This window comes from Manduca sexta, chromosome 8, assembly GCF_014839805.1.
Source record: "Manduca sexta isolate Smith_Timp_Sample1 chromosome 8, JHU_Msex_v1.0, whole genome shotgun sequence".
Lineage (NCBI taxonomy): Eukaryota > Metazoa > Arthropoda > Insecta > Lepidoptera > Sphingidae > Manduca > Manduca sexta.
The window spans coordinates 5,798,929-5,821,896 of NC_051122.1; the positions used below are offsets into that span (position 1 = coordinate 5,798,929).

The 22,968-nt window shown below is 34.7% G+C and overlaps 1 protein-coding gene across 2 annotated transcripts in view; it reads left to right on the plus strand.

Annotated features, from left to right (window-relative positions):
- LOC115446344 overlaps positions 1–22,968 on the plus strand; it is a 78,904-nt gene that overhangs the window by 46,514 nt on the left and 9,422 nt on the right. For both annotated transcript variants that reach the window (XM_030172969.2, XM_030172961.2), the window contains exons 5-8: positions 160–273; positions 18,675–18,844; positions 20,555–20,658; positions 22,630–22,827. In XM_030172969.2, coding sequence (XP_030028829.2) covers positions 160–273; positions 18,675–18,844; positions 20,555–20,658; positions 22,630–22,827 — 586 coding nt within the window. The remainder of the gene's footprint in view (positions 1–159; positions 274–18,674; positions 18,845–20,554; positions 20,659–22,629; positions 22,828–22,968) is intronic.

Below are 22,968 nucleotides of genomic sequence, written 5' to 3' on the forward strand. Positions count from 1 at the left end.
TAATTTATTTTTTTCTGTTTCCACGATAGCCTTTTAAAGAGCTGGCCGTGTAAATATATTTTATTACAAAATTTATTGTTATTTCTGATTAATATCATTATTGTTATTTGTTATAACAATATTAAGATTTATTAATATGATTGTTTTTTTTATCAACAGGTCAACCGGCAATTTCGCGTCGGGAGCGGCGGGTGGCGGGTGCGGGGTGCCACGCTCCGCCCCCGCCACCCCGCTGCAGCTCGAACCTCACCCGCGCACATCCAAACATGATAAGTGAGTACCTTATAATTCATCTTTGGCTTCTGTTTCCACCAGGCAAGTCTTGAACATGAAGTGAAGTCCAGAGTTCATAATTGACGGTTTTTCGAATTGAAAATAGCAATCAAACACACTCCGATGGTTAATGCCGATGGACATCCACTCTGGCCTCTGCTAGGAATTAAGGGTCTAATTTAAAGAATGTGTAAAAGAGATTAAAAACGGGCAGGAGATTTGTTCGGTCTAAGGTAATCTCACTGAAGCTAAACGCAAAGCTGACACTAAAAGTGCGTGGCTTGTCTACGTCAGTAGCAGCACTCCTATAGGTAGAGCAAGTCTGTTCATAAAATAGATTTAACTCTATACAACGTTACAATACTAAATATATGACATATTTTAGTTCCCTTGATATATGAAAACTTCGGCTTTCAAACATTTCCTTACCTTGAATTTCATTTGTTTCACTACACTATTGTAGCTTCAATGGGCACACGTGTACGACTAGCTCAAGGGCACTGATGTTAAATGTGCCGTGTATTATGCTTTTGACCTTCGGAATTTTCACTTAACCCTTTTATCGGAAAATATGATGTTTATCTGGATTGTACGGCAAAACCGGTATTGTATTGAGTGTTTGCTAAGAGCAGGAAAATATTATTGTAGTCAGTTTGTTATAATGTTTAAAGGGAATTATGTGTATATCCCGAGTGTAGGCACAAAAAATCTAAGTGAAATGAAGGAAATATATCAAAATATTTCTTTACAATGGATACGGTATTTACGTATTATCAAAAGTTAAATGTGTTATGCACCAACTCGATTTTTAGGATTCAACAATTTTATTTTAATGCTTTTGATTTAGTTTTACTCGTGTTGTATTTGAATTAAGAATTCCGCTAGTTTCCTCACACGTTGCCGTCATCTTCACTCTCTTCGTCGTCGTCGTCACTCTCTTCATTCATACCTTTACATGTTCTTAGCCATAACAACGTTTATACAATTTATCTCAGTAGGTCGGCAGCTGACGTTTATGGTATTTCCTTTATCTCAACTATATAAATTTGATAGTTGGGAGTGTTATGAAGTCCAAGAAACAAAGTATTTTGTATTTCTGGATGCAGGATTCTATTCTTACGAGATCGCTGTATCATAAATAGTATGTATTATTACTTAAATTGGTATTCAAAATCAGACATTAAAAAGACAAGAGGTATTTATCTTGAAAAAAAAAAAAAGGCTTCGTCTGTTCGTCTGTAGCGTCATTAAAAGACTATAGCATTATGAAGGATAAAGAATTAAAATAAAAGTGAAGTGGTAGTATGTGTTTGGAATTTTTGAAGTGATAATAATTGTTCGTGAGAATTGACACAAATGGTGTACAATTTGAAGTTATTTAATTGATATTGAAGATAATAACGGGTCGAAAAGGATATCATCCATCATTTTGATCATTAAAGAGATTTAGTTATATTTGATAGTCTATTATAGCAGTTAGGTTCTACAGAACCACTACACACTACACACTACTACATTACACTAAGTACACTTCGATTTTATAATTTCTTCGGATTGGTCGGGTATAAGGTATTATAAAATTTAAAACTGACTGATAAGCCTAGTATTACTAATAGTACCAAATCGTATCTACGTATATCATTAAATTCGTTATAATTTTCATAATCTAAATTAGCATGTGGACTATTTGTTTCAAACACATTATTTTTTCTTGACAGAGTCCTCAGAAGGATAATAACTAGTGAAAACGTTGAAAATGACAAAAATACGCTTTGATTAAAAACCAGCAAAGTAGGCTTTCCCATTTTTTCTTTTCTTTTCTGCTAGAAGAGATTTAATGAGATTGAGTATTAAATCTTTGCCTTAGCAACTTATGCTCAATAATATTGTGAAGATGTGTTTGCTTGTATTCCGCACTAATACACATAGAAATACATTGACTATGTAAGTTACCATTGCAATTAAAATGGGATCACTTTGAGCAGTGTCGCGTGAGCGGTGAGAAGTAATATATCAAAAGGAAACAGGAGCGTGTACGAAATGCATCCATGAATGATGTACGTTAATCCCTTAATTAAAACTGGTTTTACTTTGTTGCGGGGGTTTGACGTACAAAATAATATAAAAGCTTCGTTAGTTATTGCTTAATTACTGAAATGTTTTTGACGATGTTAGATAGTAGTTATGCGTTTTTGTAGATTTGATGTGGAAGGTAGATGCAAATAAGCAAATCTATAGCAATTAAAGTAGGACTAATGTCCCATTTACACAATATTTTTGTTTATTTTATACCTACCATATTACTTTGTCCGCTTTGCTTATGTTATCTACCAAAAATATAATGTTAAGAAATTATATTTATAACAGAACCTAAGCATACGATTGGTTCACCTGATGTAAAGGGAATATTACCGCTCATGGACATCCATAATGCCACAGGAGTCGTGGGTGTGCTGCCTTTTAATATAATGAATTAGGATTGGGCGAAGGGGGATTTATTACGTCTTCTTCAGACTCATTCATCGCACGCAATACAACAAAGCTACCACATAACGTCGCTTTTTTGTGATACAGAGATTCTATAACAGTCTAGTGAACTCATTTATTCCGTAGACAAGTCTTCGTAGGATGGATCGAGGCAAGATGGAAATAAAACTAGCAGTGCAGTTCTCCGCTACAAAATAACTAGAAATGACGTCGGAATAGATATTGCCTGTTTAAAAAGAACAAAATTGAAGCTCCACGCTATGAACTAGTGGGGCAGCAAAATGCAAACGATACAAATTGTCCGGATATTACGGCGTCTTACAGCACCAAATGTACATAACGAACAAATCTAACATAACCGTGGATTTACGATCGTTGTCATTATCAATAGCCACCATTATCTGTGTGATTGTGTGATTATATAGTGATTACCATCGTACAGCGGCGTTCGGTTAATCAGTTGTTTATGCGTCGCGACATGGATGGAACGTGTTCGCGTACTAAATTGGAAAAAAACTAAACAGGTATTATAGATTTTTGTGCGTGCGTCGACGCGTTAGGTTCAAGGTCTGTGATGAGTGGGTGATGTTGTGATGAAGCAGTCGCAAGAAGAGGATGAACAGTCCACTTGGAATGTTGTCAAGGTCGTCTCGTACGTCGGTGGTGGGATAAGGTTTGTGGTCTGCTTTTGGTAATTCTGCTCCTGATGAAGCGGGCGTATTATGGCAAACATATATTAAAAAATGTTGAATGTAAAAAGCAACCAATAATCCTTCAGTTTTGCTGTTTCCTACATATGTAATTAATGACTTGTTAAAGTCATATCGTATACCTAATTTCTTTAATCCAAACAATTAATATTATATCGTCAAAATCAATGTGATATCATGCACCTGGTTATCAAAAATGCCTAGTTTTATATTTTGTTCCGGAAGTGTGTAATTTTTGTCATAGTCGACATTTTCACAACATTGTCTTCGGTATAAAAAGCTTCTTAACTCGCTCAGGGATAATTTCGCTTCTTATTAGTCGAAGATTTTTCAGAATCATAGCAGTAGTTCCATATTAGTACAGTATATTGTTTAACAATGAATAGGAATGGTAATCTGCCCGTAATTCTTTAATCATTTCTTGGGTACCATTGGTTGCATGCCTTGGTACATCTATCACCTTCCTGATTTTTTTTGTACTTGCACGGCACATTGACCCCACTGCACCTGATGGTAAGTGGGTGGGGGTCCAATAAAATGTCGACTGACGAGAGATGACTAACCCTCGATAGTCGACACAATTATGCCGGCCTGTTGGAACCCAATATACATATACACAGGCTGATCCCTGAATGGCGGGTTTTAATTTTTCGTGTTCGGTGGTCGCTATCTAGGCGGATATAAAATATATCCTACCACCAGTAAGATTTCCATTTATCCAATAAACCTTATCAAATATTAAGGAAACCATCTTAAGATTTGCCCTGAAGAGGCAACAAATCTGGATATTTACGTTCCCATTAATGTTGTTAGAGAATTATCTGAAGATATATATAATCCCCTCACAGAAAAATGCTCATTCCAGGAAATTAAAATAATATCTATTTTTTTTTTAGGGTACCGTAAATCAAAAGGAACCCTTGTAATATCTCTTTGTTGTCCGTCTTTATGATAAGACCTTTTTCTTCAGGATCGTATAGAGGTATCAAGGAGGTCTCTGTTAGCTGTGAAAAAATCAAACTTGTAAGTCAACGCGATCAAATGATATGATTATTAATGTTTTATATTTTTTTATACCTATTTTGCGACATTACAATCAAAACATACTTATACGGTACTTCCCTTAGACCTAGGATCATGAAACTTGGCAAGACGCAATAGCTTACATGTAAAAGAAAAATCTGAAAATCGTAAATATGTACTTACAAAAAGAAATGCGAACTTACTTATTATTTGCGGTTGTTGCAATAACCGTGTGTTGGGATCGAACAGCGAAGTTAAGGTTGTCCATTAATCTAGTATGTCTTTTAGTTAGAGTAGTAATTTTAGATGATTTCTAAATATGCCTACCTATGAAGATTAAAACGCACCCTCAGGTCGCGAATCCAACTCGCACTGGTCCTGTTTTTTATGATATTATATAATATTTTGTTTTATACAATCTATGAAAAATAAAACTGTATGTTTCTGTTAATCGTATTTTATTATCAATAAGGTCAATGGCAGGATAGGAGTGATAAATTATACGCAGTTTCCTTGACCGTATGCGTTAAGGTAGACAACCAATTACCAGTGGCGAAGCGTCCATATAAACCTATTACTAGCGGATTCTCTTTCGTAACTTATGTAAAATATATTTATCATTGGAACAATTTGCAAAACGCATATGCATATCAGTAGTACCTTTACGTTGTGTCGAAAAACGTCACCATTCGCCTCTGCCAGTTATCATCTCTTCGGATGTTACTCATACGAGTTCTAGTAAATTTTTGCTTCGTTACTTGTGTCTTAGTTGGTCTACTGTCTCTTTGATCTTTAGAAGAGTATGCAGCTTGTGGGTTGGAATGTTCGATTTCCAATTCGGGTTTTCCTACAATTATATTAGGATTAGGTAGTGTTAGGGAGAGGGTCGTAAATAAGAGCTAAATTCTTTTAATTATATCTTTGGCTCTGATTCAATAGATTAGTTCAGTCATCAGATTCCAATACCTGTTAGTTTTTCATATTACGTTTATCTTTATTTTTAAAATACACAGTACTTATTTCCAGTAGACTTTAGCCATTTCGTGGGCCAAAAAAAATATCATTATATTTTTTTGCGTTATTACTCATACGTATAATTTAAAATGTATTTGCTCAATAATGGCAATTATTTATGTATTTTTTGTGATCAGTTATTATTTTGCCATAAAACGACTATAAGCGTGCAAATATAATAAAAAAAATGCGGTGTTGTGTGGTAATGCGTATTCGTCGTATTTAAAAACCATCTTAGTGGAAATAGAAACTGGTTTTCTCAAGGTTTCACCAGAAATAACCTTATGTACATTTAATACTATGTATGTTATTATAAATAATGCTATCTTCCGCTCACAGTTCAATTTGAGTGAAATTTCTTATTAAAATCATTTAATTTCTTGGCCTACGAAGTTTCTTGACCATTCTGCAAACGTTAAGATAGTCTTATAAATATACTCTGTAACAGAGAATATCCAAACATATAGATGTATTGCACGATATTATCATTATATCGATTATTACTGTTCATTAAATTCGATATGCCAGAGGAATCGCAGAAGAGTGGACCCTTACAAATAGGTTGAAGCAAGACGGTGGATTAAAACGCACGGCAATAAAGACTGTAAAAGCGAAAATTCAAACACATACGTATTACATAATATAAGGTGTTTATCAATGTTCATTAGAATCGATAATGCCAGAGGAATCACGGAACATGGGAACCTTTGGAAAAGGGTTGAAACATGTCGGAGGAAGAGTTTATTTATATTTGTTTTCTTTTTTGTAATAGCTATGGCTGTAATTAGATAATTACAAGCAGGTCAGCCGATTACACCTCTAATTATACGATGCAAGTTATAAAACGCAATTGTTCGGTTGACCTCACACAATGGCTATCAGATTGTAAAGCCATAAAACGTTACGCGATATGAAACTAGTTGTTCCAGAGCATATGCAATTATGATTTATATAGTTTTATGTATTTCCTTAAGATTTGACCTATATTTTCAAGCCTTGCGATATCTTAGTTATGATTTATGTTTATGGTGTGCCAATAATTGGCTTTTGTATGAAAATCCACGCAAAAATCTAGTGCTCAGGGATCATTATCCCTATTCGATTCTGCAAATTCTTAATTTATAAGAAATTACATTTAATTTCTTAAGTTAAGAATTTGCAGAATCGAATCTGTATTCTAGAAGATTATATCCTACATCAAATTCCACAAATTTATCTTCTTTGTAATATTAGTATGAATATAATAAATATGAATATATATCTATCTTATGAATTCGTCAAGGGTTGTCTCCTCTTATATGAATAAATCTCGGCAGACGTATTTGTAATATTCGTCATTCTCTTAAATGTTGTAATAAAATGCGGTTGTGATTTTTCCCAAATGTTAAGTTAGTATCAGGGGCCGTAGCGCAGACGCCTTTTAACGATCGTTAACGCTAATAGAAAACAAAACTATATATACGAGAATGACGTAACCGATCATAAGTCTATCGCTTGGATATATCAATTCCATACATTTTTTTAATTCCTCTTAACGTTAATGATTAGAGAAAGGCGTCTTACTACGGCCTCTGTTTTAGAAACATCGTATATACGTAGGTTGTCAGTTTAATGAATATAACATATGGCGACACGCCGTCAGCGATGATCTGGCAAAGTTAAATTTGTCAGGTTACGCAAGGCAAAGTTGGAAAACCAAATTTTTTGCCCACGTAATTTACAAAATTGATATAAGTATATGTATAGCATGGGCCTTCCCTAAAGATTTTTAAGGAAATGCCTAAATCTATAAGGTGACTTGGTTAGCAGTGGATTTTCAGTGGCTGATGATAATAATGATGACAACCATCATGATGAGCTGAATGGCGAAGCAGGGCAAATCCTTTCTCTTGTGGTAACTGCGTTGACTGTTACAGTAAAGCTACCACCTAGATTTCGAATTATGACACTGCTCCTGGACAACCTTAGACATTAAGTGTAAACTCCCAAAAACTTGCATCTACTTTATTAATTTAGGGAATACGTATTTTTACTCGAGTAAAGTTGCAATTAACTGATAACCTTCTTGTTCGGTAACTTATTGATTAAAAGGTTAGAAGCTACGTAAACGTTCATTACAAAGTTTGTACACAATCTAAAAATGATCGATAAAATTCTTAGGGTTATCTCTCGAGCAGTACGTGTATGATAGGCCTAGTGACGTCATTGAAAGCACATGTTTTAAATAAAGTCAAAAGATTACGCGGTTTTATAAAAACAATTTGGTAATGAATATTCGTCACATATGTAGGCTACGATAATAGCTATTGTATCATAGTGTGTATGAGTTGGTTTACGCCCGAAATTAATAATGTATCTACTATCCAAGACTGAAACCTATCTTAGATTGCCGACTATCTTTCGATTGGTCTCCTATCGGCATGCCAATATCTTAACTCGCCTATCCTTGCTTACCTTCAACGATAGATCGCTGGCAATCCTTTCCAGATGCGTTCCCTCCTGACCATTCCATTTTATGCAGAATATTCCATTCGTAAAAAAAACTTTTGTATTTTCCATACAAACTATTCGTTTCAATATTTGCCTAATTGCGAAAAATAAGACTTGGAGTAATAAAAAATATTTTATGTATTTTAGCCCTCAAAAGAAATAATTAATAATTAGTACATGTCATATTTAAGATACAAACTTTTAATTAGTTTCAAAATGGAACGTGAGTAATGTGGTTGCTGACATATTTTGACACTGAAGTTTAATAACATTGTTCATAATATATTAATAAATCTTTAAAGGATTTAGTTTTTAGTATGAAGTACGCAGTAAACTTGGTGCCATATAATAATAATTGGACTCTGTACACATTATCCAGTGTTATGGAACAAATTACAATTCCGTTATACATAATTGTTGCATAACTTTAACCGTTTATGCAGCGCACGCAACGGAAGCTCTCAAAAAGTAATAAATTTTAGCCGTTTTGGTCCCATTGGTCATAGTGTGATGATATACATATACCCTATAATAGCCATCCTCAATAAATGGGCTATCCAACACTACAAGAATTTTTCAATTCGAACCGGAAGTTCCTGAGACCAGCGCGTTCAAACGAACATACTCTTCAGCTTTATATAATAGTATAGATAATGTATGGAAATTTTGCCTGTTATAATGTTTTAACTTTCAACTAATAAAACTATGTTAATTTGTAATTATTATTTTGAATTACAAATGTAGATAAGCAATAAAATAAATAGCAGTGATTGTAAAGGTATTTTATTTTACTAAGTAAAGAAGTTATTTGTTAATGCTGTTCTTTCTCCAACATCTTGATTCTCTATATTGTTCTCATAATTAATAATATCAGCAGTTGATAATTCCACTTGGGTTGGAATTTCCTCTAGCCTGTGATTCCGACAAATATTGTGCAAAACTGCAGTTGCAATTATTATTGTTTGAACTTTAGGTAAAGATAAACGCAATGTCAATGCAATCACAGGGAAGCGACGTTTCCATGTACCAAATGTCCTGAAAAAGATAATATAAATATTTCCTATTCCTCAGCAAAAGTTGATGGAATGGAGAAACACCATAGTTCCTGAATAAAAGATGCAATTGCCCTTGTTAGTACCTATCTAATAGTTCGGTAGGTACGGTAATTTTGTAAATAATGTCAAAAATTATTTAACTTGTACATAGAAGTAACACGAATATACGAGATCAGTTTAACTAACAATGATTGGCAAGCAGATTTCGAAAGCCTAATCTAAACGTGAAATCAAACTCATCCAGGGTCTGCATGTAGTTAACTCTTTTCATTACCCGTGATGAAGCGCGACTTTCAGTTTCGCTATCAGTATCGCTAGTCCCTCCAAATCACTGTCGTCACTGTCACTAGAGAATATGGATATTTCCATTGCCTTTGCGTTTCCCTTAAAATCAGTGTAAGCGATATTCAAAACATATTGAGTAAACTGAGGAATTGGTCCGATTGGAAAATGCGATTGTTTACAACAATCAAATCAAATGTCAAAACGGGTAGATAGAGTATTGGCAAGCGTAAACTGTCATTTTCAAACAGAGGGTAATCTATGATCTGTAATCCGTCCTCTCAAAGATCGATTATTGTTAGAGATAGCTTACTGAATCTATGGATTGGTTATTGGCATGCTTTATCCATAAAAACGAATGAATTATCAATCTTAGATGGCATACATTGGATTAGGATTGGTTATTAATTTCGGGCGTTAATGTTATACAATAAAACAAATGTAGGAGTAGGTATTCTTTTGAAGATCCTTAGATATCATAAAACAAAGTCCCCCGCCACGTCTGACTGACTGAATGCAATAAACTCAAAAGTAACCGAACGCATTCGTTAAAATTTGTTATGGGGATTGTTCGAGACGGTGAGAAAGAGGATAGGCTACTTTAGGCTACATCCTTGGAAAATATATAGCGGGGCTTTTATCCCGGATAAACTCTAACGCGGCCGAAGCCGCTAGCAAAGCTGGTTTACTACAAAATGTTATGGTAGTCTTTATTTAAGTAAGAAGGCTGTTCAGTCTATTTGCTTCGTATTCTTTTTCGACAAGACTTCCCCAAAGAGTGTCCTTGTGTGCCACATTTTATTATACAACCTTTATACAATGTTAATGTATAAGCAGACTCATTATTACGAGTATTCTTTACAAGTCAACTTGAATTAGTACTGAGATGTAGAAGGTAGGTAGTTGGGCGTACAATTCCTGCAACCTGAAGGCACTAAACCAATTGACAGTTATTCGTGTCTTTTTGGTGAAATGAGAGAATGGTTTTGGTTACGCATAGGTAAATCATTTAATTCAAGTTACAATTAAAAACTCCACTTAATTATTGTTGTTTTTATTATATTCCTACATTTTCTAAGCCACAATCTTATTTTCGTGATCCTAATATTTTTAGTTTCTCTATCTACTATCAATATCATCGAAATCTCTCGATTTGAAATCTATAAAAAGAAATTGGTCCAATCGCAATAACAAAACCTCACTCTTCGTCATTATTCTCTATCAGTACCTACCTACGATGACATTGTGAGGTTAAAACAATGATTTGCTATATTCAAGTTTTGTACCGCAGTATCAACAGTATAGACAGTTACTGTTATTTTATTTGTATTTGGAACCGTTCTATTGAATAAATTTATGATCGCATTCGGTGGCGGTGCCTCTTGAGACGATGTGCCTATGTCTTATGAATTAAGAATTACACGTGTTCTATATTTGAATTTTGTTTACATTCATTTCTAAGCATAAAAATAAATGAAATATTGAGCTTAGTTCAATTCTTTAACTAAACAAGTTTCGATCGTCATCAGCTTCGTTTAATAAATTAATATCACTTACGCAAATATTGTTATCTTTGTATTTATCGACGTTTGTATTATTCCAACAAAATTGCTTGGTAACTAAATATTGTTTACAAATCCACAATATCTACCAATAGACCTAAATATAAAATTGCTTTTTGTTATAGTTAACAATTATTAACATTATTAATCGCTGACATTGATTTTTATCGTGGATTAGTAATTATAATCGCCCGCGAAATAATTGATTTTATATATTTTATCGTGGATTAATTTTCTAATATTATAAATGCGCAAGTCCATTACGATGTTTGCTAGAAACAAACGTAAAATGTTTAGGTTTGGATGATTGCCACTTAGATATAGTATGGTCCTAGACATTTCGGCTATTTATTATTCCTAAATAGTTTATACCGTGACTTTAGGAATAGTGCTTCACTGGCAAAGTTGCCACACCTAGTTATTGAATGCGCAGGAGTTGTGTACGATGTAGTCGCTCCCATTTGTCCAATCAACGCGGATAGTGTTGATGTCGGCCTGACGCGTCCTCGTTCGAGCTCGTCCCGCGAACACTCGCGTCCCTCTAAACTGGCGTACTGCCAGTTTTCACTAATTGATGTCTCGTTAAAGGTAACATTATACCGCTGAAATGGCAATTAACTAGATAACGGGATGCTTGCTGTACTTTGTTGTTATTGAGCTGGAAATGTTTGTAGTTTTGGTATGATGGAAAAGTTTGAAAATGTGTATGGTTTAGCGGTGTAACTAGAGAGCAAATTCTGTTAAATCAGTTTACAATCCTAAAATAAGTTGGTATGTCCTTTTTTAATTTTCCATAAAAATAGTCTGGTTTATATCCGGAATGAGGTTTTTCGTGATATTAAAATTTATAAGCTAACTTTGCAACACCAGCGGGAATACTTGACTAGTAATTCATTGTTACATTTAGTACACATGCTACAATTAATATTAATGATATGCTAATGCAAATATTAACAGTCCTGTATTAATGTTGATAACTTTATTTAAATGGTTAATAATGACTGTTTAGATCCCCGAAATTGGGCTTGTCCATCATTATGCTCTTAAATATTCTATGTACACACGCACAAACACCACCGGACGGCAGTGGTTACTTCTCGCAGTTACTAATGTTATGCCAGTTATGCTGAATCGTTATATACCGCGAAAGATATCTCGCGTGGCTTCTCCATTCGGAATAGAAACTGCGACCTTTCTCTCACATCCTATCGATGTGCATTCGATTTCGACAAATATGAATACAATCTAGTGATTTATTTTCGTATGTCCCAATGCGATGGAGCAACGTAAGGTCGTTGGACTCGATTGTTTTATCGAACTCGTCCCCGCAAACGCGGAACTCGACAACTCGCCGCGCACAACGCTAAGATCATTCGATTCTTGTTAAAAATCCTTCGCGCCTCTCGGAAAAATACCCGATAGTGTATTATTTCATTATGTTTGGGTTAGCTCGCCGTGTATTATCTTATCGTTGCGATAAATTACCGAGTGTTCGATATACAATCGATATTATAACTAGATAGATAGTACTGCTATGTTAGTAACAGTAACAGTCGCGAGCGCGCCGCGGCTACATGGGCGCGTGTTATGCAGCTCGTAATTTGTAATTGTTTCATAAATATAGTTTGAAAATCACGTTTCTCTGTAGGTTTCTCGTTCGCAGAAACGCTGAGAATGAGCGACGTGTTGTGTTTTGTGTGTGACAGTTGGCCGCCGTGTTCTCTATCCGCTGTACGCGAGTGTAAACGTGTTACGAATGTCGCGGCACAGTGAATTGGTGGACTCACGTGGTGATGTTTTGTGTACACGTCGCGGCCGACATGGAAATATTCGTTGATGCAGGTTTGGACTGTGATCATTTGCGCGAGTGAACAATTTGCATTGACCCGCGCGGCCCGGTGCACGCAACGATCATCGTGTCATCATTGTATTTAGATTTATTATTACGATATGATATATTGTATAACGTTCACGGCACAATGCGCGCACCACTCCATGCAAAAAACTACCTTATCTAATCGGCTAATGAATGAGGGTCGTCGAGATGTTTAGCCAATGTCATCTTGCTTCTCAATTAATACAGAACGATATTGTATTATCATTAATTGGTCAGTTTGTGTGGAGGTATTATTTCATTCCCTGTGTATAAACGGGCGCAGTTGTTTCCATGAATGTCAAGTGTTGTGAACGAAGTCATGAATGCGTAGCGTGATGAAATCGCATTTGTTATTTTATGTTTTCATCCAAAAATATAAATGCGCTGTTGTTTTATGCCACTGTGTTAGAATAACTTAATTTATTCCATATAATTTCAGTAAGTAATTAAACTGAGAACCTAGTAATGACAACTGACGAACTCATTTGCGATGTCTCTAAAAGTTGTCCAATCTCGTCGATTCGTTCGTTATTAAAAAGTTTTGTTTACTTCAGCTGCGTTCCGAAGCCTGTACAAATTGGTGGATCTAATTTGGAGCAGGCCTCAACTCAGTATGAGATTCGCGTGTGACCGAACTGTGAATCGGGTGTAGTGAATAACAATGGTTGACAACGCCTCCTTCGAACACTCTGATGAGTCTAGCGGGGGAAGCAGCTTGAACAACCTGGACAACAGCCGTGGGAGTAGGTAAGATGTCTTTCTAACTTATATTCCTTATTTTTGAATTGTGACCGATATGACAATAAATTTAAATACATTTGTCCCTTATTATGTGGAAAACACCGTCAGCGAATTGTTACTATGCGTCTTCTTACCCAAACTTGAACAGGAGTGCTGGTATTTTTCGAAATGTTATTAGAAGTTTAAGTTTTTGATATCATGCCTCTAAAAAATCTATCTATTTAAGGATAATGTCTTTACTTGCAGTAATACTCAAGTCTTTGTGACCTAGCTTTTTGGTGAGATCATGCCGTTTTGAACCTTTTCGTACCTATTTGATCTAAAACTTGTAACAAAAAACTACTTTGTTCTCGTGCAAAAAATGATTATAACAACGCATGCCATGAGTAATCAAGAATGTTTTGAATCGAAAGTTTTCTGTTCCACATACTGCTATGATTTTTGAATAAGCGTAATTTCACTTCTTTCGTAGTAAGCATAAGTAAAGTTTTAATTTTATAGAATTGGTTAAAAATTTAAAAAAATATTTTACTCTGTATAAGCAGGTTGTATATTGGGGATAATAGTTATTATTAAATAAAAAAATATTTGTCGGAATGTCAGTAATTTTGGATATTACCACGTTCAAAAACAAATAAAAAACAACTTTTATAATTTACAGTAGGGATAGGTTCAAGGAAGAAAAATGCCGAACAACAAACAAATATACCTAAACCAACAGAATAATTAATAAAACCTTTATTCAAGTGAGAATTGTAAATTACTTAGAAGTAGGTACACATACATTTTTGAATTAGTCATTTAGTATGAAGGTTACGGTTAGAAATAACTCAATTAATATAATAAACTTCGTCAAGCGTAAAGACTTCGAGCAAAGCTTTTAAAATAAATGTGACAATGAATTATGTTATTTATGTCGTAAACATTCTGCTTGCTTTTTGCGTAACAAAATCTGTCACGTTGGTCTATACGTCAAGTGTAACCCGTTATGGCTGTATTTTGCATACTGAGGTCAAGAATATTGGAAGTTGAAGGAAAATGTATTGATTTCCTTGAAAAGATATTACCTATTCGAAATAGATCAAATTTTGGATATACTAGGAATCATTTTGTTTGTTTGAATTTTGTTTTTGTGGTTGAAGCAGTAAGTAGGTCACTTGATGGTAGGCATGAGTTATGGCGTATCATTTACAGTATCAGATGGCTCAAGATCTTTGAAGGAACGGTGATATAGGTACAAGACCCTCGACAAATTGGAAAGTTTCTAAAATAACAACATTTAAATCGAACAAAAAGCTCATGCAGTAGTTTGAGAAATATAATTTATTTTTATGCAGTTTCGAATGACAAACAAGTTTATCCGTCTGATGACGGTTATCTGCACACAGATAAAGTACCATCATAATATGTAGTATTGAATGCAACAACAGCCGGCCAGTCCTATGCTAAACACTCCACGCCCTGCTATCCGTGTCATATTAAAATTCAATAACTTGCGTAGATACGCGCGTCACATAATGTTTTATGTATTTAGACCATTGGCTGATCTTATTCCTCTTATCTCATGAGAAATAAGACCTGTTTTTCTCTAAACGTTTTAAAATGTTTTCGTGTTCGCTCCCCAATTGCGTATGGATGCATATAACCTGGAACGAATAAGGTTTTTGGTCAGTCTATTTCGAGTCATCGCAGTCTGGCGTCTTGGTTGTACGACGTCCATAATGGGAGTGTTCTTCATGAAAAAGTACGTACTTTTAACTATTTTTTAGGAATTCTGGTCAATGTAGTGCAAGAGATATTATCATGTGTCTTGAAAATTTTGTTTGAATTTAAAGTTCTTTCTTTTTATTCATTCTAGTTCTGCATATTGTCTATCTTTGGAGGGGGTGGCATGTGCAGTAGTGGACATCCTATGACTGATGATGATGAAATAAGATTTGTTGTTTTGCTTTTCCGACCTAGATTAGAAGTCATTTTGGGTATTACAATTATTCTGGTTTTATTTTTCACTTCAATTAGAGTTAAGTAATCTCTTTTGTTTTTGAACCAAAAGTTTCCAATTTATTAAATAATCTTTTTCAGTCTCAACTAGGAGAGCAAATTTTTTGTTGTTAGTTTGTTTTATATTTCCAGTATTTGAATTCAAGTTTAGGTCAGTAGTTTTTATTTTGTCGCCTAGTTTTTGTAGTATTTGCTTAGAATGACATTGTTTAAAAAAGTTAGGCTAATCTTTTATTTGTATTTCGAGACTGAGTTACATTATAGGACATGTTTTTCTAGGAATTAACAATGACTGTGGATTTTATTATAATATGTAGGGTCTTGTTTAATATAAACTAGCTTTTACTCGTCGCTCTGCCTCCATAATTATTTTCCCGGGATAAAAAGTAGCCTTCAGGAGTAATGTACTTCCTATCAGAGAAAAAAAATTCAAAATCGGTTCATCAGTTCCAGAGATTAGTTCCTACAAACTTTTCCTCTTAGTAATATTAGTAGAGATATTGATTACTTTGTTTTATATAAGCTACAACAATTAAACCAATAGTTAAATACCACAGTTCTTACTTAATAAACTGATTTTTTAATCTTGAGACATTTCCGATGGCCTCACTTGCTGTTTGTATTTCCGATACTTCTTATAAACAACATTATTTATTTTAAGTAGCTTTCCCACCAATAAACAAGTTCTAGAATATATTAACACCAACAATGATTTGATATTCTGAATATTTATTGCAAACTTGACTGTGAACTGACGCCTATAGCGCCGTCCGCTTTCAATAAACAATGTTCAACAAGTCGATCGGTCATTGTGTCCGTTGTGTCATCGACTATGATATCGCAGGGTATGGACAGAGCTATGTTTCCATCGTAATCTTAATGCAGTTACTATAAACTTAGGTGCTCTGTTATTGTAGTTCCACAGGAAGGAATGATAACATAATCTGAATATGTGAACACTTGGATAGTTCGTGTTATGATATTATGTAATACTGTTGAAGTCCTCTTTGAAGTTGTAGGTGAAACAAGAGTTATTGTTTGAGTTATAATGGCAATTGCTAATATTCTGAATGACTACCATCGAAAAGGAAGTGCGAAGGGTCCATATAACTCGATTCCTGCCGGCTTCCCTTTCGTAATGTATGTAAATTATTAGAACGATTTGAAAACCGCATTAATGCAATTACCTATATGTTGTGTTCACCTTTCAGAAAACTTCACCCTTCGCCACTGTTGACTACAATAACTATTTGAACGTTAATCAAATTATGAACATTAATTGTAATTGATAAATCATAAGATAAAGTAACCTTAATATTTCTACTGATGACTTGGATCTGGTACAATACATCGGTTTCTCCCAGCTCGTTAAATACTAATTCATATTTTTAGCACGAAATCTGAAACATGAATGAGCTTCGTTTACCCCAAGTTCTGTGTACACAGGATGCGTCGTACATATAACGTGCCCTTTGATTTCATATTCATTAACGTTTAAGATTCCCGTAATTGCCTTTATGTTTGTAAATCCTCTCTAATTTAAACAAGATTAAACGTAACGCGAATGTGAAATTTAATTTAGCCTCTCAAGTAAACAGTTATTCCCAGATTTTATTCTTATTCTTTTTTTCATTCATTTTTTTACGGCCAGTGCCCATTGACATTGTTACTGCCGACCGGAATTTATTATTTGGGGTTTAGAGCGCAATTTCGTGTGTCGTAAAAGACCGCTCAGCTCAAATTATCCAGATATATCAGCCCGCCATTTGGGCTGTTTGGGCGTCGTAAATTTTAAAGGTTTCCTCATATTTGGATAGGAATAAACGCACGTTAATTTTTATTGATGAGTGGAATGGTGAATTTTTCAAATGCTTACCGTTTTAGCCATTTGATTTCGACACCGTTGCGTATTATTACAATTTATTTGACAACAATGTTCGAAGTGCTTACAAGAATAACTTAACACTCAAATAACACAACAAGTCAATGCTAATTAAGTGTAGGCGCATGTGCCAAGCGCCGATGCTCGCTCGAAATAATAGCAGAGAAATAATAAAAAAACCCAAACTTGTCCGTGGACGGTTAAAACGAATCTCTTAGTCATTCAGGACGCTGTTTGCGGTTTTAGTTACGACCGCGATGATCAACGTTTCGCGATGCCTGATCTTCATTGGCGTATTGCCAAACGTTCGATGAGATTTCTAAGACCACCGCAGGCTGCCCATTTACACCGCATTATTAAGCGATAGTTTTTTTGTTGGTCACTAGAAATGTATTGTATGAGAAACCCGTAAGTTTATTTTGGTCATTCTAAATTAGGTTTGTGTTGCGTTTCGAGCACTTACAAAGCAGGCATTTATTTTAATTGTTGATTGCATTCGTTCAATGGCTCGTGCGACCTCGGGGATTTCTTTAGAGTTTATTTCCTCGCCGTGCGTTGTCGTGACCATGAATTAGTCATGTTTCCTTAATATATATCATACGATATAGTAATTTTAGGAGTTTATCCTTTCATGATTTCTAGTAATATTACATGAATTTTATGAGTCGTCCAATGAATGAAGTATGTTTAGGGTATTTGTGTAATTCACGCCATACATAGGTTTTTTTTACGTTTCTAAGATTAGGTACACTTACGCCTTTTACAATGTACTTTCACACTCATGGCTTTATGATTGTATGAAATTTTGTATGCCAACATTTCGTAGAAAAAAAAATATCAACATTAACTGTTAAAAGTAGTCATGTCTCTTCTGTTGTCTGTTGTTATAATTGTCGGGCTAACATAATTGCTGTGAAAAGCTCCACTGTATTATTTTTATAGTTTACAAGTAAGCAAAGCTTCCTCTAAATAATCTACAGAGTTGTAGTTTGTATTTATTTCAAAATTAACAGCATTATTGATGTAGTAATTAGTAATACTAAATAGACTATCTGTGGGATTTGAAGCGACTGTACGAAAGACTTAAAAAGATGTCAATTCAATTGTTGGAGTGGTTGAAATAAAATAAAATTTAGCTATTTCTGTTATATTGCCGTTATGATAGATTATATTTGTAGTAACAATTATTGTCATTGCTATTAACACTAAAACTTAATCTGTTGATATCAAGGTACGAAATTGATTGATAATTGTGCTCAAATTCAATTTGTCCACTAGGCATGCCATAAAGCCTCTATCGGGCTCGGCGCCGTCGGTGCGGGTGGCGGCGATCGGCGTCACTTCCACCACCGGCGACACCACGGAAGGCAAACAGCCAAGCAAGTCGCGACAGAAGAAGTTCCAGAGACACTTCCCGCAGGTCGGGCCAGAAGAGAAGGTGCTTAATTGTAAGTTTAACGGATTAATGAGACGAGCAAATAGCTCGCTTGATTTAAGTGTCACAAATATTCGTGAACTTTGTCAAGCAAATTTAAATAAACGAGCTGTCAATCTTGTGAAAAGTCCGTGCAATTTATACAATTTAATGACGAGACGAGGTAGTAGCTCCCTTGGTGGTAGAAGACGTCACTAATGTTATTAAACGGTACCATCAACAAATTTGATTCACAAAGCTTTCAACACTATTGATCAGTGCTCGCCATATTGAGTACATATATAAAGTGGAGATCACGGATAAGTCTTGATAAAGTATTCTGATCTTATTTCTATTTTTGGTACACTGTGTTTTGATGAATTGTTATGTTTTGGTGTGGATATTGTTAGACCTTGAAACGCAAGAAAGCAGTTGAGGCTAATACTTAAAATATTGATGAATTGTAAACAAATATGGACATCATATCAATTTTCTTTTAAATAATAATAAATTTCGCCCATCCATCTAAATGTCGATAAATTGTAACATTTCTGCAAAATTTATGAATTCTTGCTTCATAAATTATAAAACATTTTATGCTGTTCCCATAAATAACGGTATACCATTTAGCTGAATTACGATCCGTTTCCAATGATTTACGCCTTCCCGCCAATATTCACTTGTCACCTCTAAAATTGGAGTTGCATCTGCGTTTACCATTTCAAATTCTGCGTAGGTTCTCTAGGACTTGCATTTGATTCTATTCTTACTCTAAATATTGATTATTATATTGTTGCATCTGCCTCGCTCAATACTGTGTATTTCATTCGATTCAATTTCTACTGAACTGCGAGATGGATATAATTTTTTGCATTGTATAAGTCAAAAACTAACTCGTCAGGAGTGGACGGTAGCCTATTTTGGCATTGTGAAGGCGAACTGGGTCATAAGCCTTTCCTTCTTCTTTAATTTATAAAGCCACAAGGTTATCGTTGTCCTCCTAGAAGTTTTTGGCTTCTTAATTCAAATTCTACGTAGCTAAATTAATATGACGGTGAATATTGATTAACTAATAGATGATAATAAAATGTGTTGTCAGGGAATTTCGTATTTTGAAATTATTATGTAATTGAATTTAAAATTATTTTGTCAAGGTCTCATGATATCATATCGGTGTCGGATGTTTCTAAAATGTCGATAATTTACATATGAATGTGGTTCAGCAGCGTTATATTTGTGTTAAAAAATAGGTGTCTATTCAGGTTTTTCTCTAGTCTATATCTAGCAACTGGTAGCGAAACACGGTGATTATTCTAGTTTAGAAATTAATTAGTAACTGTTTCCTGGGATGGATTTTTATTTCTTTATTTTATGACTTGGTTACAATTTTAATAATATGTGGTATAAAATGTTAAGTTATATTAGTGGATTTAGTGTTTATTTACTGATTTAAATAAAATGATTTTATAAATCTCAATAATAATCTTTTATAGAAAGAGATAAGAACAGTCTGACTTCATTTTATTTATTATTACAGGCCCGATTTGTTTTATCTTTTTGTTTACCAATATCATATAATTTTTGCTAGATGTTCTGTAAATTTCTCTACATGTATGCCACCGATACTCGACCAAACACGATCTGGGTTAATTCAATGACACATTTTCATCATAAAGTTAAGGCCAATAACCGATACATTAAGAACTTGAACAACTCAATGTATTCTGTACGTTTAACTTTGCAGATTACTCGTGCGCGTTGGTTGGTGATCTCTTACTGCAAGGCCATCTTTACATCACCAAGAATTACTTCGCTTTCTACTCGAACGTGTTCGGATATGTTACCAAGGTCAGCTGATTTTATGTACTTATTTGTGTATCAATATATCTTATTTTTGATTGGTTAATTGTAATCGTTTTAGTACAGGCTTTATGTTTTGGTGATAGAAAAAGATTGAGTTGTTAAGAAAACGGTGTTATTTCGTCTTTTAAATTAAACCTATTGGGTTAGTTGAGCGCCGTAAAATATACTTTAATTTTACTACAATAGGTTTTCAATTGAAATAACTGTAACGATTTTATTAAGGAGGCAAGTATAGAAACAAAAAAAAATGTTGTTACTTACTACAAATAATAATTGTAATTAATAACCTTAAAAAGATACATGCGCCACTTAAATTCGCGTCCTGTGTTGTGGAATTATGAATATTACCTTAAAAGTCGTTGTTTGTATTTAAATATATGCAAATAGATATTCACTTGTTCAATAAAATACATTTAATAACTCCTACTGCCTCGTTAGTATAGTTATATTGTGTATGTCGAAGGGGTTCGATGTCTGCGTTTGGATATTGGGCATTCTATACAATAACTGTAACACATCCCTATCACATGGGACATTACATAGCTGACGAAATACCCACATTTCGTCATTTTTCGTCATTTCGTGTGATACCCCCTCAAGCTATACCTTTGCCTATCCCTAAAAAGGGAAATAGGCGTAATGATATACAAGTTTATGTTCAATGTTTACGTTTCATACATTGTTGCAGTAATTATTACAATCAGTTTTACGTCATACTAATAACAGCCTTGTTATTTTTCTTTACCGTAACGGAATCAACCACGAATTATATAACATTAAAATTAAACTCTGATTGCCTCGGTGGCGTAGTTGTATTACCGTACGACTACTGTGGTGAAGTCTCGGGTTCGATCCCGGGTCGGGCAGTGATATTGGGATGTTCTATTCAGTATCAGCCCGAAGTATGCAATTTGTGGTCAATATGACGACAGGCTCGCCCCCTATCACATCATGGGACGGAATCCGCACGGCGATAAGTGGGTGTACCAGTTGAGCCCTTGCTTACCTTTTCAGGGATAAAAGGCGTGCATGTGTGTGTGTAAAATAAAACAACTTTACAAGTGTACATTAACGTATCTCAGATGTTTATTGTTGTATAAGTGTATATAGTAATCAATTGAGGTGGTTAGTGCAAAGCGGTCTAACTCGGATTTTCATTTTTTATAACCCAACATGACAATTGTATACGATTATTTCTACAATTCAACCAGCTTAGGCTAACTTTGCTATTATGCTTTGAGTTTTGTTAAATATCCATATGACAAGAAAACTTTTTTGCATTTTTTTTTCACCTGAGTATAATGCAATGTTAGCGTAGGCGTATTAATATCATCTTTGTTTTGTCCCGAACGGCTTGTTGCTGACGGTATCAAGTCTGCGTCGAAAGTCAAATTACTATTGATTAATCCTCGCGCGTAGGCGATCTTCATTGGATTTTAACCTACACATTGGACACATGTTCCCAATATCCGATATCGTGTCCACGTTCGTTGTGCACGTGGCCTAAATCCGAATATCGGATTTGGATCACAATATTTACCGTGTCAAACACGTGTTCTGACCCACAAACTTGCGCAAATATCGTGTCGCGGATTATACATAAAATATAGACCAACTTCTAGAAACATAGATTTATGAATAATGTGTTATTGTTTTTTTCGAGAAAACATGTTGCGTAGACAACAATGATATTTCTAAAAATCATCGTCGAATATGAATCATTATCTTATCGAGATTGAAAATGATAGTACAATCAATATAATGATTCAGTTGAAACAGCGAAAATAAGACGCACTTATACAATAATATAAATTCTCATTCATTTAGGAGATAAAAAATTGACACAATAAAACCTTCACCGTGACGAATCAACAAAGATCTTGAAATTTAAAAAAAGAACATACACAAAAAGTACACAAGGATTTTGAAATTTAAAAAAAGAATTTATCTTTTCAGTTACTAATCCCGACGACATCAGTCCTAAGGATAACAAAAGAGAAGGTGGCGCGAATCATCCCGAACGCCGTGGGAGTGTGCACGCGCGACGAGCGGCATGTGTTCGGCTCGCTGCTGTCGCGCGACTCCACCTACAAGCTGATGACGCACGTGTGGAAGGCGGCCAGGGCACCGGAACTCATCACACCCAAACCACAGGTATATGAGACAATTCTATGGTATTATCAGTATCTGTATCCTGTATTACCTTTCAACAGTTAGACATGAGTCGATAAATGTGAAGGTGAACCTGTCCAAAATAAGTTGTCAAGTTCAGATACCTTCGAATATAGGTTGTTT